Raw genomic sequence first — 20305 nt, 5'->3', positions numbered from 1 at the left:
TATCATATTTAATATTTACGTTCAATATCATACTCATCATATGCCTAATTTTGATATTCTTCGTAATTAACTTTAGGCTCGTCTTTTTTACGAAATTCACGGGGCCTGCGACGCTATAGCCACCTATTGGCTCTTTAAGTAACTAAAATAACAAAAAATTAAAATTAACAATAATCTCTAACTGACAACTCTGTTTGTTTACACAAACATCTAACCTTCGATTTTACGTAAACATCAACGAATTTTAACAATCTAATACCACAGGTATAATAAATATATATTTTTGCTTTCTCTGAAGTTAAAATTGGTTGACTTTTTAAAGATTAATTTAGTAAAATAAATCAATATAGAAATATTATTAAGCAACTATTGATCATTTGGCTACGTAAAGCATACAACTATTGTCTAACTTTAACTAATGAGCATGTAGAAATAATTATATTTAGTTATTCAATTATATATAAAAATATATATATATATTATATTTATTAGTATAAAAAAACTATCTTTAATGAAGTATTTTGATAAAAAACAGAGAAATCTAAAAGGTATTTTCCTATGAATGTCTGGTAAAACAGACAGTCAGATGAATTTTGAAACCTGACACAGGTATATAAGTACAACACGACGTATTATCCTGTCAGTCATTAAACAGATGATAAAAACATTTATTAAATTTAATAAAGTATTTATAAGTAAATATAATGTTAGATTTTACCTCAAAATTAGATACTTTCGTGGATAATTTCTCGAGTCGTTTTGTAAAACATTATCTTGACATCATTTAGAGGGAATCGAATATTTTATGAATGGAAGATGACGTCACTATCGTAAGATAATGCTACCGGTTTCCATGGAAACAGAGATCTGTTTACGAATTTCAAAACAAAATTTATTTCTTTTTGCAATAAAATTTAAACAATAAAATTCAATAATTATATGAATCATTTTTAAGTGTATTTAATTACAATTTTTATTGTTATATTACTCTTTAATTGCCTAATTTATCAATAGAAATAGAAATTTATGAGATCCCTACTCACACCGTATGGTTATATTGCTACATTGTCGTCTGCTTCAGTTCAACAGAAGGCAGAAACTGGCAGCTTTTGTTTAAATCATCGTCATTTACGGTCGATAAATAAGTAATTTCAACGATCAACATGACAGTTTTTTGCACGAATATTAATTAATATACAAAAAAAATATTGAAAGACAAAGAAACCGAGTTTTGATATGTATCCAATCTGTAAAACACGAATTTTAAAGTAACTAAATGATAACTTTTCTATTCTCCCATTCATAAATTTCTACAAACGCTTAAAACAATGACCAAGACTGCATTGAAAATCACCTCACACTTGTTGTACTTGATACATTTCAAAATAGCTTTGTGTGTTATTTAAATATTTTTTTACTATTTCTTAAATATATATCTTAAAATATTACCCGTCAGAATTATGTAAAATATGACACAAAAAGAAAAGTTTTTGGATAGCTTTTTCTCTATGTATGGATACACTGCAAACAGCATGGCTGCCTGGAAAACCATAAATGAATTTATATTCTTTTAACATTAAGAAGCCCATTATACATTCTTGTCATAGATTAATAAAAGATGATTCAATAAATAAAAATATTATTTTAAATTTTTATCTATGATACTGGTCTAAAAAAAGGTAAATAAAAGAAATTGTTTGCATGTTCATATTTTGACTTGTGGCCACACTGAAAAAAAATCGTCTGCAGAGACAAACCAACTGTAGTAAACACAAACTGTAGCCAATCAGAGGTGGTGTTGATGACGTAATCAGGGACGAGAACTTTCCCGCCCAGATTGACAGCCAATCAGAGGCACCCTCCGATTTATGGCGTGCTGTTGGGAAGAATTGCCTCAAAATTTTTTTTTTTTTTTTTATGTTGTTAGGGGAGACAGATGATGACTTCAGTGGTTTATATATACATATATATATATATATATATATATATATATATATATATATATATATATATATATATATATATATATATATATATATATATATATATATACATTTAAAGAGGAATTAATTTGGAATAAGAAGAAATTAATTGTTATTATTATTATTATTATTATTATTATTATTATTACGGTAACTTAAGGACAAAAATTATTAAGGGGCTTTTAACAAAACCTTTTTAACTGTTAAAATCAATGGTTAAAAAAGCTTAATATAATTTAAAATAAGCTACTTTACAATTATTATTTATGTATGAAAATTATATAGAACTATTTATATAAATTATTTAATTATATATATATATATATATATATATATATATATATATATATATATATATATATATATATATATATATATATATATATATATATATATATATATATATATATATATAACTAATGGCAGCTTAACAATTCACGTAACTTAAAGACTTTTGATAAATGATAATTTAAAGATAAAAAATCTGTTAATGTAATCCACATTAAATAAAAAATTAACAAAAGTTCATTTTATTTATATGGAAATATGACATATTTTAAAAATTTCATCTCATTGTAGTATTTTTATTTAATACTTAAAAATCAATAAAATATTGTTCATTCTTGTTACATAAATCACTTTGTCTACGACAAATAGAATTCATTGTTTTTATTGAAATTCTGAAGAATGAGAACGAGAAGTGAATGAGAATTGGTTCGTGGTGAAGTAAGTGGAAGTGGAGAAAAATGAAGTGGGGAAATGAAATGAAGTGGAAAAATTAAGTGGGAGGAATAAAATGAATTCCAATGAATGAAATGAAGTGGGAGGAATAAAATGAAGTGGGAAGAATGAAATGAATTGGAAGGAATAAAACGAAGTGGTGTGGGAGGAATGAGCTGAAGTGAAAAAATGAAGTGGAAAAATGAAGTGGGAGGAATAAAGTGAAGTGGAAAAATGAAGTGGGAGGAATGAAATGAAGTGGAAAAATGAAGTGGGAGGAATGAAATGAAGTGAAAAATGAAGTGGGAGGAATAAAATGAAGTGGAAAAATGAAGTGGGAGGAATGAAATGAAGTGGAAAAATGAAGTGGGAGGAATGAAATGAAGTGAAAAAATGAAGTGGGAGGAATAAAATGAATTGGAAGGAATAAAATGAAGTGGGAGGAATAATATGAAGTGGAAAGAATAAAATGAAGTGGAAGAGAAAAATGAAATGGGGGAATGAAATGAAGTAGGGGAGTAAAATGAAGGGAAAAAACTAAAGAGGAGTGAAGTGGAAGAGAGAGAGAGAGAGAGAGAGAGAGAGAGAGAGAGAGAGAGAGAGAGAGAGAGAGAGAGATGGATATGGAAGATAAGAGAGAGTGGAGAGATGGATGTCTGACAGAGGAATGGTAACTTCAGGCCCATCAATGGAAGATGAAATAAGACAGAATGAAGAGGAATTGCAATGAGAGAGAGAGAGAGAGAGAGAGAGAGAGAGAGAGAGAGAGAGAGAGAGAGAGAGAGAGAAAAGGGTAATAAGCTTTATTTCCAGTATTTACATTGGCTATTCTCTATCTTACATGAATAAAATGAATTTTGATGCAAGAGTTACATTTTATACTACTTACAATTTACTATACACAACAAACCTGAATGAACATCTTAAAAATGCAAAACGAAACGTAGCCTTGTAATACATAGTGTAGTAGTATGTATAATTTTATTTACATGTGTAAATTAAGCATCACTTTGGTTTAGAAAGTTGTACTCCTATCGTTACAATTCTGGAAATGCAGTCAGTATAAAGAGTAATCAACCTACAGGCAAAATGTGTTTCTTTAGCACTGATTTGAAAGAATTAATATTAACTATTGTTTTTATACCTGTTGGTAGCTTATTTCAAGCCAAAGGACCCTGTACAGCGAACGATCTTTTACCCAGCTCGGTATTTGCCCTTGGTCTGTAAAGGTCGTTGCTATTTCTTGTTGTCCTGTCACTTCTAAATCTAACTGATGTCAGGGGAAAAATCCATGCTGGTAATAAATTATTTAATATTTTATAAACTAGTGGACGTAAGTCGTACTGTATTCTTTGTTCTATATTTAGCCACTCTATTTTCCTTAAAATTGGGGTTACATGATCGTGTTTCTTTGCTCTCCCATCAGTAACTTTTGCCGCAAAGTTTTGGACTTTTTGTATTCGATGTTGTTGTTGTATAGACGTAGTGCCCCATACCTCCAAACAGTAGTTTACTATGCTTAACGCAAGAGACTGAACGACCATTTTACGCATTTCATTATCAAATCTGTCTTTTATTTTGTATAGGTACATTAGTGTTCCATTCACTTTCCTACTGGCTTCATTTATATGAACATCAAAAAGCATGTACCGATCAAAGTAAACTCCAAGGTTTTTTACATGGTCACATTTTCCTATAGCATAGCCATTAAAATTTATGACTACACTATTAGGAATTTGAGAAATGTATTGCCTCGAGCCAAGGAAAATATATCGAGTTTTAGATTCGTTTACATTTAATCCATTGGTTTGGAAATAATATTTAACATTTTCTAAAATACTTTCTGCTCTTGAAATTAACATTTGTGATTCTTCTATGGTTCCGGTGATTAGGATTTGACTGTCATCCGCATACTGTATTAAAAGACAATCCTGTAATGAAGCAGACATGTCACTGATATAAGATAAGAAAAGAATTGGTCCTAATATTGATCCTTGTGGGACTCCAAACTGTACTGGTTTAGAGGACGATATTGCATCGTTTATTCTTACTGACTGATATCGATTTTCCAAATAATTTTTGAACCAAAACGGGTCGATTTTTAGTTGTATACATTTATTAAGTAGGACATCATGGCTAATGGTATCAAAAGCTTTAGAGAGATCCAACAATATAAGAAGAGAGATCTTTTTTTTCGTCTACATTACTATAAATTTTTTTCTGTGATCTTCATCAGAGCGGTTTCGGTTGATAGATGTGGTCTAAAACCATGTTGCGTTTGTGATAATAAATTATTTTCTTCAAGATATTGTATGAGCTGAACTGAGACTATTTTTTCTAATATCTTAGATAACACTGGTAGAAGAAGTATAGGCCGATAATTTCCGACTTCATCTGGGTTAGGCTACCGTTCTTGAAAAATATCACATGAGATAGTTTCCAGTCGCCGGGGTATAAACCGGTTACAATGGAGGTGTTCACTATAACGGTCAGGTAGAAACTTATCACGGTTAAGGCATCTCGTATGAAACGGAGAGAGATACCATCAGATTCAAACGCTTTTGAGTCACTTAAATCCCTCACTATCAAGACAGCTGTATCTACGTCAACGGATTGGGACCTGAAAAAGTTATTAACGATACCTTGAGGTATAACAGTATCTAAAGTGGGCAGATTATTATTTGCATTCTGGGTCAGTTGAGAATTTTCGAAGGCCAGTCGACCTACTGTACATTCGCAAAATATTCGTTGAATTCTTCTGCTTTATCTCTTTCTTATCTTTGTCATCATGGATACTTATGTTACTGTTTGTGGCACGGATCATTTCATGAACAATTTTCCATTTAGTAGACAAATTACCATTACAGTTTTTAAACTCTTTAAAATGTTCTGCCTTCTTTGTTTTAATAAGCTGATTAACTCGTTTTTTATGGTTTTTATAAATATTTCTTAATTCTAGTTTTAATGTATCCCTTTTGACTCTTTCATGCAATTCATCTCTTGCTTTCATTTGTAATTTTAAGGTCATGACTTATCCAAGGAGCTAGGGGCCGGGTAATTAATTTTGTTACAGATGGGGCACACTCATTTAAACTCTCAACAAAAATATTAGTAAATATAGGAACTTGAATATTAACACTGTCGGTACTTAAAACAGCATTAAGGTCATAGGTTCTATTTAATAGGCTATTACAGGACGTATTCTGACTATAGTTTCTTAAACTACGAAATGTTCTAGTTACAGGCTGTCTTTTTGGTTTTGAAATATCAATTTGTAGTGTTACCAATTCATGATCAGCAATAGGACAGGGAACTACTTCAGCTTGGGAAATCATTTCTGATCTGTTTGTGATGATAACATCTAGCAATGATGAGGTTGTACTTGTCATTCTTGTAGGTTTATTAATTGCCTGATGTATGTTTAATTGGTGTATAATTTTACTTAATTTACTATTAGAGGACAATAATCTTCATTAACGTCACCTAGTATAAAAATTGGTTTTCCGTGCAAGGAAAAAGCTTTAAAAACAGTCTTGATGTAATCGAGAGAGGAGATTAAAGGTTGGGATGACGGTAAACACACCCTACAATGAATGATAGGAGCTTTTTACGTTGTCCAGTCATCCAGACATCCTCTACTCCTACTGCTTTATCAACATTTAGCGTAAATCTGTTAACTTTTAAATCATCTCGAACATAAATACAAGTTCCTCCTCCTCCTCTTCCCTGGTCGCAACGATAGATATTAAAATTTGAAATGTTACAAAACCATTTCGGATACCCGAATCTAGCCATGTTTCACTTATACATAAAATGTCTATTTTTCTTTCATTTATGAACAATTCTACTTCATCAAAATGCGATAATAAAGGCTGAGCATTCAAGTGAGCAGTTCAGAGAGAGAGAGTGTTCTATAGTTAGCAGAGAGAGAGAGAGAGAGAGAGAGAGAGAGAGAGAGAGAGAGAGAGAGAGAGAGAGAGAGAGAGAGAGAGAGGTTGTATCTCTTGAAATAAAACTGAACTGTTTATTGTAATCCTTATTATTGAATGTGGATGGGAGATGGAAGATGGGGGATGATACATAGTGGATTGGGGATAGATGGTGGGGATGGGGATGGAAGATGGAAATGAGGGATGGAATACGGGGATGACTGATAGGGGTTGGGAGATGGATGATAGGGGATGGTGCAGGGGGGTGGGGGAAGGTTGGGGATGGTGACCGGGGGATGATAGATAGGAGTTGGGGGATGGAAGATGGTGAATGTGGTATGACAGATAGGGGTTGGAGAATGAAAGATGGGAGGATGGTGCACAGGTAAAAAGATAGGGGATGGTGAATGGGGGATAGAAGATGGGGGATGACAGACAGGGGTTGGGGGTGGAAGATGTGGGATGGTGCATGGGGGAAAAGACAGGGGATGGAAGATGGGAGATGACAGATAGGGGTTGGGTGATGGAAGATGGGGGAAAAAGACGGGAAGGTGAATGGAGGGCGATAGATAGGGGTTGGGGATGGAAGATGGGGGATGGTGCAAGGGTAAAAAGATGGGGAAGGTGCATGGGGGTAGTGACAGGGGATGGTGCATGGGGTGAATGTCTTTAAAAATCTAGTGATCCACAATAATCATTACTCATTAGCCTAAATGAACAACAACAACAACAATAATAATAATAATAATAATAAATCTGCATTGTGTTGATCATTACTTATAACATGCGTTGAATTTGAAGTCTACAATCCAAATACGCTTTAGTTACTTATATTTTTATCCTAATTCCATTCACTTTTATTTACGTAACGTAAAAAGTCCAAAAATAATTTACGCGACTCAATATTTTCAAACCTCGAAGGAGAGAGAGAGAGAGAGAGAGAGAGAGAGAGAGAGAGAGAGAGAGAGAGAGAGAGAGAGATACTTCCAACAAACCTGTGGTTGATGATTACCTTTATGTAAACCAGTTTAATGTGTCATAGTTAATAATAATAATAGTAATAAGAGAGAGAGAGAGAGAGAGAGAGAGAGAGAGAGAGAGAGAGAGAGAGAGAGAGAGAGAGAGAGAGAGAGAGACAAAAAAAAATTAATATATGTTTACCGGAGATTCGACGCTATCATATTATGGCCACCTTATTAATCTGGTTATCAGTAATTCAGAGGGTTCTCTCTCTTTCTCCCTCAATCTCTGTCACTGAAAGTAATTAGTATCAATTCACATTTAACAAAATGATGACGTCACGGCATACTTACGGCTCCCATAAAGTTTGTCCACGAGCGCACGTCCGTCCACGCGCACGGTGGCAGCTATACTGAGGCGACTGAGAGACACTCGCACTCATGACTCCCCGACTCGCTGGCCGTGAGGAGTCATGAGTCATGAGTCGACTCTCGAGTCTCGGCTGTCCCATCCCCTTCGATCTCCCTCTCGCTCTCCCCATGAGCGAAAGAAGGTGCCGCTGGGTGAGATGGCTCAGTACCTGGATGTGGTAATGGGCTTTGTGGAGGACCTTACTGAGCCACAAGTCTCCAGTCTCTACTACCCCCTTCGTCAGCTTAAAGACGTTGTGCTTGATCTATGTCAGAAAGGCTTTGGAAGAAAGCAGACGATCAACACTTTTTTTTTAGGCCCATGATGCCGGTGCCAAGTCCCGCTACTATCCCTTCCTCCACCCCCAAAGCCATCCACGTCCTTCGCCTCGTTATTGATAACGCCAAGCAAGAAGATTGATGCGAGGCCCTCCCTGAAACGCCTCAGGTACTCTGAGGGCAGTGATTCTGAATAAATCGCTGCCCTTCGCCTGCCACTACCACATGGGAATTTGTTCTTCGCCTGCCACTACCACAGTGTGACTCAAGATCTTCATTCCACTTTCAAAGTGAGTACAACCAGTATAAAATAGCCTAGGCCTAGGCTAATTTCATTACCGTATATGCTCGCTTATCATGCGACTCGAGATATAAAATTAGTATATGTAATATTCACATATTAGTATCGTATTATAAAATACAAACATAACGAATATGGATCTTTTCCACGGCTCTTTTAAAATGTTATGATTTACAGCACTTCACCGTACCCAATAATATTGTATGTATATCATATTATTCTTGTATTATAAAATATGAACATAGTGATCAATGTTTTGGTTTGAAATCAGCTGAGGGTGATTGTGCAAAAAATATCAAAAGATTCCCTTTGCTATTCTTACTTTATTTCATCATAATATGAGCTTTATGCATTTATCTTTTATCGGCGTGAAAACAACAGTAAAATGTGTTCTTTCATGCCCTGTAATGGAAAGAGAAACCCACAAGATTCCTGTGTATAACTTGTTTACATGTAAATATTTACATATTACTTGAATCTCGAGTACTTTCAGGTCCTAACTGTGACCCTTTTTCAAGAGGTGTGAAGGTGATCAGGCTGGTTCAAGGCCCAGCAATCTTCTGGAACTTCTTATCATGAACAGTTCAGAATATAGGAATAAAATGCACAGGCTACTAGATGATGAAACTATCTACACTAAAATAGAGAATCCTCCCACAGTCCAAAAGCTTCAGAATACCTTCACCCAGAATGTGAAGAAAATAATCAGTAAACTAAGCAATGGTAAGGACACGCCGTGCAATAAATTATTCTCAAGTAAACTACCTGAATTTGCAGACATATATGGCAACCCCAAAATAAACAAGGATGGCTGCCCACTACGCCCTATTGTTTCTAGTATGAAATCTCCTAACAAAAACTTAGCTGTGTGGTTAGCTGGAGAACTGGGAATATACTTAGGTAAATTTTCAGAATCGCATATTAAACATTCAGTAGATTTCATAGAGAAAGTTAAGAACAAGAATATAAAGGGGCATATGGTTAGTTTTGATGTAGTAGCTTTATTCACCAATGTCCCCTTCGATAAAGTTTAAGAATTTCTACAGGCTAAATATAATTAGGGCATTTTCAATCCAAGCATAGAAATAAGTGTCTTCCTTGAGTTGATTAAATTATGTGTTAGTGATACTTATTTTATGTTTGAGGGACAAGTACACAAACAGAAATATGGAGTAGCCATGGGGTCCTCATTATCACCAATACTCGCTAATATCTAGATGGAACATTTTGAGACCAATCTAGTTCCTAATATTAATGTCCCTAACTTAAAACTGAAAGGTTGGTGGAGATATGTGGATGATATTTTTGCCATTCTACGGGGTGATGAAAGTGAAATAGAAACTTTTCTAGACGAACTCAATAGTTTTGATAACAACATCCAATTCACTCTAGAGAAAAGTAACAATAATAAACTGCCATTTTTAGACATCCTGATAGAAAGGAAAGAAATAGGATATGAATTCAGCACATACATAAAGCCCACACACACAAACTTGTATATTCATTTCTTCTCTTTTCATAGTCATGATATAAAAATAGGTGTTCTAGCAGGTTTATTTCTTAGGGCAATGAGAACGTGTGACCCTTGTAAGATAGATAAAGAAATAAATTACACTGATAAAAGCTTTGATACATTAGCATACCCGGAATGGTTCAGAAAAAGGGCACTCAACAAAGCTAGGATGATTTTTTACAGGGAAAATGCAGATAGTACATGGAATACAGAAAACAAGAAAATAGTTGCCTTCTCTTATATGCCTAAAATGAAACAAATTACATAAAAAATGAAAGAAATTAAATATAAATTTGTGTATACCTTTGACAACACCGTAAAAAACAAATTATGTAAAAACAAATTGGAAGGAGAAGACAGTAATGCAGATGATATAGGGGGTATACATAATTAATTGCAACAATTGTGGAGACAAATATGTGGGTGAAACAGGTAGGGGAATAAGGACTAGAATCCAAGAACACAGAAGGGCAGTACAGCTCAACTTACAGGGGAGTGCTATAGCTAGGCATTGTTGGGAAAAAGACCATAGGATGGATCTTAAAAACAGTAGGCTTATATACAAAAGCAATAACATCAGTCATAGGAGGGTAGTGGAAGGGGCACTAATCAGAGAGATTAAAGTGATAGAAGGAAACAAAGGATTTACCTCAGAAGATCCCGTAAGATGAGCTTTAATATTAAAAGAAGCTAAGATCGACCCTTCTGACCTGGAGGTTAGGTCTCCTGCCCAACAGACCGATGGTGACCACTCACTTACCACAAGGGTTAATCCCACTGAACATCAGATCAGGATATCAGACCGACAGGAGGGGATTAACAACTCTCAAGAGAATGGAAACCAGGACAGTCATCATATAAATGACAGCACAGGGAGTAGTAGTTCCAGAGGATTGCTGGGCCTTCAACCAGCCTGATCACCTTCACACCTCTTGAAAAAGGGTCCCAGTTAGAACTTGAAAGTACTCGAGATTCAAGTAACATGTAAATATTTACAAGTAAATAAGTTACACACAGGAATCTTGTGGGTTTCTCTTTCCATCTTCAGAAGAAAACTGAAAGTTTTTGTTTGGTTCATGCCCTCTAATTTTTATTTCATCCATGTTGCTGATGCACGATAATTTAGTCATTGGCAGCTTGAACATTGTTTTCTAAGCTTCAGCTACAACTTGCAGCTTAAATTTAGTAGATGCCTGTATTTCCTTGCCAATCTTTTCTCCATTGAAAATAAAGGTATAATTTAAAAATATCTCAGTCCTTTTCTATTAAAAGTCATTTGTAACATAATTACAGTAATTGTTTATTATTGTATGATGGTTGAAATGCTCGCAAAATAGCTGTTGTTATCCAATTTGTTTGTTCTTAGCAAAACAGCTGTTCTCCTTCAGTTGTTTATGGCTGTGCACATTTAACTGGCGATATCTATATATATGCCTATAAATATACTGTATTTCATTATTTTTATATAGAGTATGGATAATAAGTTAAGTATACCTTAGTTTAACCAGACCACCGAGCTGATTAACAGCTCTCCTAGGGCTGGCCCGAAGGATTAGATTTATTTTACGTGGCTAAGAACCAATTGCTTACCTAGCAACAGGACCTACAGCTTATTGTGGAATCCGAACCACATTATAATGAGAAATTAATTTCTATCACCAGAAATAAATTCCTCTAATTCTTCATTGGCCAGTCGGAGAATCGAACGCAGGACCAGCATAGTGCTAGCTGAGAACGATACCCACCCGTCCAATGAGGAACTGAGTATGGATAATAAGCCAATGTAGAAATGTTTGAATGAAAGCTCGTGGTAAAAGATGAAAAATGAAGAATAAAACATGATAAAAATGACAGAATTCAGCCGCATATGTAGATGCATAGGCCGAGACATAAGAGCATAATTGTTAAGTAAATTGAAGTGGAGTCTCCAAAATGAAGAGTAAGATTTTTTTCCTTTTTTCATGATTTTTTTATTTTAGTTATTTATTCATTATAGTTTATTATTATCTATATTAATGTACTGTTAAATAAATGTGAGGTGATTAAGCTCATCAGTAATAAAATAGTGGGACAATTAAGACCATAAGTTCACTAACATTTTGTTTTCAACAAAAACATTCCGTAAAACGCAAAAATATACATGGTCAAAATGATTGTAATTCAACTTGTGAATTTAACAATAAGTAAGACTATAAAATAAATTTCATCATATCGATCTTGGAGAGGGTTTTTTTTTTTATTGTTACTGACATCGTCATCAGTTTGGAGTCATAAATCTGAGGACAGTCCAGGAATAGGATTCGCAAGTGACGACGCATCCCCACAACAGACTGTTGTGGGATTTTTCATACCACTATATTAAAGATAAAATTATTGCTGAATTCATGTTTTCATGAAGAAATAATTATATAAAGCAAATTATTGAGTAATTTTTGCCATCAGCATTCAAATAATCACGATCACGGCAACATTCAAACTTAGTACCGTCATGACATATGTCTATAAATAGAACAGAATTAGAGGGCTGTCATTGGCTAGATCTCCATGGCAGCCAGCCAGCCAATCAGGTTTTAGCTGTCTTCTGTCTGAGAAAGAACTTTTGCTCAGAGAAGCTGACGATGACATAAGTGCGTGTGTTTTGAATACAAAACTTAAGTTTTTAATGGTGTATGTATTTTACTGATTACATGAAGAATAGAATGAATTCCTTCTTATTACTTTGAGTGCAAAATTGTTGGTTCAGAGATTCTTCAGCAACAAAATATAAATTTTCTTTCCCTCAGAAGATATTTATGGAAGCTGCGTTGACATACCTTTAAAACAAAATTCTTCTCTTTAATCTCTCGAGGATAGAATTACGCTGCATAGGGGGAACTGGCAATTCTCCCTCTCTCTCTCTCTCTCTGTGTCATTTGCCACATAAACACAGCTAGAATTACCTTGCATATAGGGAACTGGCAATTCGCTTTCTCTCTCTCAAATCATCTGTTTAGTTACTCGGCTTTTGTCTTCGTAGTCTACCTTTGTCATAGCATCGTACTGTAGCTACCAGTTGGGCAGCAGATAGATAAAACTGTTAATGTTCTGTGACTGGCTATGATACTTCCTACCCTTCCAGACAATAGCGTTTCTTAATGACGGTACATACCGTGCGCAAGTTAAATTGGTGACAAGTTGAAAGCATTTCAGTTCAGTACAGTATAAATACAGAACAGTATATATAAAATAAAAATATAAATTAAAAGTTTTTTATTTACATTTGGTAAATAAAAAGGAAAATGGTGCACAACGAGCGGAGGAACAGTATCTTAAATCGTGGTTGAATATTACAAATTTTAAATCAGCTGAGCCTCTTCAGTGTCTGTCTTATCTGATGTCCGGGCTAATAAGGTCAGGCTTAACGAGGGTCGACTGTACTGTTATCATTCTCTTATACCTTTTTAACTTATTTAACTAGAAGATGGGATAAAGAAATGGAGGAAAAGAGGTTAGTGCACGAGATACATGATAAAATCATGAGTATATACAGTAATTTTTATTTGATATTTTACTCAAATATTTTCCATGTTATTGTAAAGCTAAGTAAAATTTGTTATTATTACTGTTTCTTTATTAATTTACATTGCTTTCAATTATAAAAATTATGTTAAAGGTTTTACTGTCCTGCAGTTCATATTAACATCAAGGCTTTTATCTTACTTTACGGGTGCTGTTTGTTTATATAAATAGTATACACTTTATCACAAAAAAGAAAACAAAACGGTACTACAGTATGAGAGAAAGCGACTTTGCTTATGTATAGAGAGGTAACTTAATTAGTTGTTAATATACGATGACTTGGGCGTTTTCTTATGGTTTGGGGTGTATTTTTGTTTAAAATGATTTTAAATTGTTATGGTACCATAATTTATGGTATATTTTTGTTTGAACTATCAAATTAGGCAGTGAACTTTCAAAATAGGCAGTTGTAAGCATTTTACAGTAGTTTAAGGGGTAAAGGTTATAAATATACCTGTACTTTATAACAAAAACACACAGTCACATATATATACAACGAAATAGTTTCTTTTATAGCAGGGTAGGCTTGGATGCTTTAATCCGTTATTTCGGTGAGCTACTGTATGTTGTATCCGTTACTCTTGGGAACATTTGGCATATTGCCGCCTTTTTGTTGTTGTTGGAGCTGCTGAGATAGAAGCGGGCGCCTTGAGGAATAAAAGATGTCCACAGGAATTTAAGTACCTTCATCTAAGCCATCCTCCATAACCTTGCCGAGTTAGGGTACAAATCCTGTAGGTTGTCCAGTTTCAGTTTACCCATTAATTTTACATGAGGCCAATTACAATATAGAGTAACAACTCCAATTATCAAGCTTCTGTACTTTTCCGCTATGTATACTATTGTATCAATTTTTTGGTAGACTACCTTGTTAAAGGTGATACATTTTTGGGTAAACTCCTAAAGTAAATTTCGAGTGTAAGTTTGATTTATTATAAGGAATTCCTGTTAGCTCTGGAATACAGTACCTTAAACACAATTTGAGGGGCCATTGTTCTAAGGAAAATTAAGCACTACAGATTTGCACTTGAGCACCATAGCAAAAATGCTGTAAGGTTTACTTGATATTAAATCATTCAAAGTTGCGAAGCAAAAGTACAAACTTCAAAAATATATCAACATTAAAAGTAAAGAAATAGGAAGATAATTTTTCTGCATTTCATTATAGTTTTGTTTAATATAAATAACACTAAAATGAAGAGTAAGGAAGATTATTTTTAAGAAATTATATGTTTTTCTGATAACCTATAAAATTTAGTTTTATTATTCATAAGTAGGAATAATGTTTGATTTAAACCGTAAGTCTCATAATGTCAGGAGCCAAATAAAAATCGAACTTTGCACAAGATATTTAGTATCTGTATTAGTCGTCACATTATCTAGTTTGTCACTATATGATGTAAGATGAGTGCCAAATATTAATCAATGTATATAGTATATGATCTGTAAAACCATATGCAAATATCAAAACCCTTTTGTGATTATAATCACAAGATATAAATACCTAATCCTATCTAGATATGAGCTACATTGCACAATAAAGTCAAATAATATTCTTAATCAGTGACTTTAAAGTAAAAGGATATTTTGCACTTGAAACTGTTCAAAATTTTTATCATGACACAAAAACAATGTAAATTTTTCCAAACCATACAAAGAAATCTTATGCAAACAGTGTTCTAAAAAAAAATCCCCATATACTGTAATTACAAGTCTATTCACAAGTTTGTTAATTACATTAATAATCAATTTAATGAGACCTCTGAATCACATTTCTAGACTAACAGGATGTTCCTGAAAGAGTTTTTCTTACAAGTAACCCCTGTAAGGGGACACTGTTTCGTGTGGCTTTGGCAATACACAACAGACGATACTAAAGGTTTTTTCAATGACCTTTGACTCTAAACTCATTTGCTTCTACCTTTTGCTTTTCATTTGTTCTATCTGATCCCTTCTCACCTACCTGAGAAGTTTCAACTTAATGATGCTCCAATTTCCAGTTCTCATTTATTCAAGAAGAAATCCTTTGAGTCTTGTGACAAGGTAATCTCATTAACTAATCTGATAATGTTCATAATTCTACAAAAGTGGTGAAGATCAAAGGAAGCTAAGTTAAATAAAAAGTTGGACAGCTTAATAGGAAGACGTTAAAAGTACAGTAATGGATGAAATGTGGACACGAATTATGCAGCTGGGGCCGAAAGGGCTCAAAAGAACCTTTGTTACTGTCTACAGTGTGCCACTTCAAGTCCAATAATAATGAGTTGTACGTTAATCACTGGATGTACTGCTGAACAGTAGAATAAAAATTACCACTGACAGGAGAAATGAAGATAATTCCCAAATACTATGATACTGGAAATTCAAGTGGTTACTTTATTTAGGCTGCAGTAATGATCACATTGCCATATGTAATAACACACCCCATAGGCATCAGAAATAGCAGAATCAATTAAATTCCTCTGAGTCCATGAACTGCTACTATATACTTTTATCCGTAAATATTATTTTCCAATAAAGTTTTGATGCCAGAGAGCAGGCTAATTGAGTGTTTCCATAAGGTCCTGAAAAGAGAATTTATACCACTTAATAATTCAACAACACAAGAATTTATACCACTTAATCACTCAACACAACTGAGCAAAATATAAAACTCCTACAGACTTGGTCTTAACGCTTACAGGCTGGGCATGATCATGAGGGGCATAATAATAGCTCTAGACGTTCAATCCGGATCGCCCAGGTGAGAATCAATATTTCACGACCTGTACTGTAGTTTAAATTAATTTTAAGGGAAAAATGTTCAACTCATTTGAATGGGCCATAAAAAACTTATGGCAATTCTTAAGGCACACTAGGACCTCAGTACAGGATAGAGGGACATCAGTGCGACTTGAGATTTCATGGGGGAAATGTGCTGCATCTCCCCGTCCCAAGACGTCTTGTGTATATTTGCTCGTAAATATACCCAGGGATTGCTGATGGTTTTAGTTCTCATCTTTTAGGACAGTATGTCAGCTATAATTGTAATTTTGCAAATTAAAGTACAAAAAAATGAGAAAAAACATGTATAACTCACTAAAAGGTACTGCGTCTCCCCATCACGTAAACATATTACTATAAATATACACTCAATTTGTTACTGATTTTAGTTCTTATCTGTTATGATATTGTGCTGTGAGCTGAAATTTTAATTATTAGAAAAAACATATATAACTTGGTAAAATTACCATATTTTTACAATTGTCTTGGAAAAGAGGCCCCACACAGGTTTGGAAACATCAACTTTCCACTTCCCGTGGATGGTACAGAAAATTAGAATTTTTTTTCTTATACCATGTGCATTTGCATATCCCCTTTCCACTGATTCTTTTTTTTAAACTGGCCCACCTTAAAGTTTGCCTGGTCTAGGGTTGTTCTTAATATATATTGTAGCCTGGCCTGTAAGAGTTAAATTAACTAACCTACTATATCAAAATTCATAAACCACTTTATATACAATACCTTCGTACATAAATTCATTAATGTTAACAAAGAACTCTAATGGTTGTGCCACCAGTGTTTTTTTTTATAAACTTAAATTCAGTCTTAAATAGAGACAATTTAATCAGTAAACTAGTTCTACTGTATACTCAAGAATTTACTTTAAGAACATGAGACCAGAGATGAGGGAAATAAGAAGGAACAAAGAATTAATCGGCAACAGACCTGCCTCTTAGAGAGAGGACTGATCATATGACAAAGAAAAGGGGAAACAAAGATAATTTCAGAGCAAGGCAATGGAGGACAACACACTCACTAAATCAAGCAATACAAAGATAACTGACTTTCAGTTGGTATACATGGAAAGTGGTGGCCTGGCAGGTATAATGAGTTTAACTAAAAGGAGCTTAGGTGATCTTTCGATGCCACAGAACATTGGTGATCTTTGTAGGATAAGGCAAACTTAATCTTCAGTAATGGGGATAAAAGAAAGAACTTGGGGACAATTCAACAAAACAAAATTATTTCTAAATAGATTTAGTAACCTTAATTGTATGATCTCTCTGAAACACGTATAAAATAACACACATTAAATAAAGTCTACTTAAATTTTCATTAAATAAAACCATAAGAATGGATGGGAGAAGACAGATAAATGGATAAAAAGTGTGGGAAAGAGGGACCGCAACTAAATTATGGTATTTCTTGCCAGATTTGCTTCAAAGACCAGAGATGAAATAGGTATGGGAAATCAACTATAAATAATCAGATGATTGTAAGATGGCAAAAACGACAATAGTGCATAAAGGGTGAATCATGGGCAAATTCATGAACAGAAGTGGTAGACTACAGACAACTGACTGAGGAAAAGACACTGAGAAAACAGAATTTTAATAACTACTGTGACTAGGACAACATATGTCAATAGAAAAAAGTTCAAATGTTTACACAAAAATGAGCCAAAAGTGAGAAGTTTGGCTAACACAGTTAAACTAAAGGCACCAATTATGACATAAAAAATTATGAGTGCACATGTTGTTCAAACTTACCTCAACATTACGAGGTAAGGAAATCATAGCCTTCAACTTTTCGTATCTTTCCTTCAATGTTGCAGCTGGGGTTTTGTCTGCCATGGCCTGAAGGAAATATTGATAATGATAATACTGTGAGTTGTGCCAAGTAATTTTAGCACCTTTAACATTCCACTTAATACCAGTAAGATATGTATTCAAGTGTTCCTTTGTAATAATGGACTTTTTCACCGGGTGACACAGGCCCCTCTCCAGAAATAGATTTTTCCTTTGTCAAAATCCTTTAATTCTTACAATTGCAAAAATAATCATGTTCCTGAAAACACTGAGTCTTGAATAACACTATATGATTATTAACTATAAGAAACATGAAGATCAATAATAAGCCTCTTTTGTTTGCTGGCGTTTTCAATTTATGCCACGGTAAATGGCTGGATTTCTCATACTGATTGCTATTCCCTAAGAGCCTACGACATTACTTCTGAATCTTGCTGTAAGAAAATGATGAGTCAACTGCAGTGTCAGGTTTGGAGCTCTTTATCTCTCATTTATTTACCCTTGCTACTAGAGTTGAATAGAATAAACTCCAACATCACCAGACCCCAGCAGCCAGCTTGACAACTCTCCTATCTCCACCAAAACACTCAGCCATGCTGGCTACACAATATTTTTCGGGTTAGTTTTTGCTGAATAATTTACTGGGTTTTAGTAAATCATTTCTTTCCAGTATTCTGTGTTATGCAAGGGAATTTAAAGTAAAATTCATGGCAAAAAATGTTTTTAAAAATTTCCAAAACAATAACAAGAGTACATAACCAATGAGAGGGAGGGAAAGAGAGAGATACAGAGACTGCACATGGCTCATCATGTAAACTTTACTGGACACAATATGGACAAATGAACTGAGAATATTTTTATCAGTATAATCTGATAATTTAAGCATTGCATTAACGACAGTTTATCATGGAATATTTCCTTTATCAAAACTCATTGTAAAAGATGAGACATAACACCATACATATTACAGACAAATGAAGTGAGAACATTTTCATATATAATCAACTGATTTGTACTTCAGTATTACTGACAAATATTGCTGTATATTATCCTTATGAAAGCTTACAATAAAGTACTTGACACACAACACAAGAGAAAGACTGACAAACCGACAGATTTTCATTGCAGCACTGTACTATTATTGCTATAGGCAGTGCCCAGGTTACGCTGCAATGTAAGCCGAAAAATGGCATAAACCGAGACATCACTGAAAATCGTAAGAAAACCTTACACGACATAAGTATTCTTTATATAATACATAGGATACCTGTATGATTTTCATTGCATGAACATGCATTATGAAATAGGAAGCGGAAAAGTTATTACAACAGCACCAATAACAAGATAAATGTATATGCCTAAGACTTTGATTAGAAAAACATGACTAACCCAGAACACAATAATTGGACATTAAACTAATCAATTACAGTGAAACCTTGGTTTTCGTAAGCAATCTGCTCCAGAAAGCCTGGCAAAAATTGAACCAATAATTCCCATAAGAAATAACATAACTCCCATTAATCTGTTCCAGACACCAAAAAATATTAACAAAGAATACATTTTATAGAGAATAACTATAGTTTTACCTACAGAAAGCAATGGGAAATAAATATAAATGACTAAAGAAATGGATAAATGACATTTAACATTAATTTTACCTTTATTGAAGACTTGCTGGCATATGGAAAATGGCAAGGAGGGGAATTCCCTTCCAGAGGGACTTCAAGTATCAAAGCTCTATCTGGGGTTACTCATGTTTGTTTTTTACTGGCACTAGGACCAGCTTGAGGGTCACTGGACCCCTGTTGCACAAAATAGATCTGCCTAAAATGGAACAAGGTATTGTCATTGAACACACTAGAGACATAGCTTGCAACAACGTTGTTAGCGTGACATTTCTCCAAAAAACTTTGCAACTCACTCCATTTTGCACATGTCCTTATTCATTGAAGGCGGCACATTATCTCCCCTATATTACTCATCCTCCTCCTCTAATTCCTCATCTGCCATCCGTTGCTGCTCCAGTTGAAGGCCTTGCAGCTCTTCAGTGGTTAGCTCTTACTTGTGGTTGTCCAACTCTTC

The 20305-nt window shown here is 34.1% G+C and overlaps 1 protein-coding gene across 1 annotated transcript in view; it reads right to left on the bottom strand.

Annotated features, from left to right (window-relative positions):
- Positions 1-14989: 14989 nt before the first annotated feature.
- rod (rough deal) overlaps positions 14990-20305 on the bottom strand; it is a 128259-nt gene continuing 122943 nt past the window's right edge. The window contains exons 30-31 of the mRNA XM_067087413.1: positions 18185-18271; positions 14990-16216 (exon numbers count right to left, since the gene is read on the bottom strand). Of these exons, the coding sequence (XP_066943514.1) occupies positions 16193-16216; positions 18185-18271 (111 nt within the window). The 3' untranslated portion in view covers positions 14990-16192. The remainder of the gene's footprint in view (positions 16217-18184; positions 18272-20305) is intronic.

This window comes from Macrobrachium rosenbergii, chromosome 43, assembly GCF_040412425.1.
Source record: "Macrobrachium rosenbergii isolate ZJJX-2024 chromosome 43, ASM4041242v1, whole genome shotgun sequence".
Taxonomy (NCBI): Eukaryota; Metazoa; Arthropoda; class Malacostraca; order Decapoda; family Palaemonidae; genus Macrobrachium; species Macrobrachium rosenbergii.
Note: the sequence above shows the minus strand (reverse complement) of the source record. Positions and strands in the feature narration are given on the sequence as shown.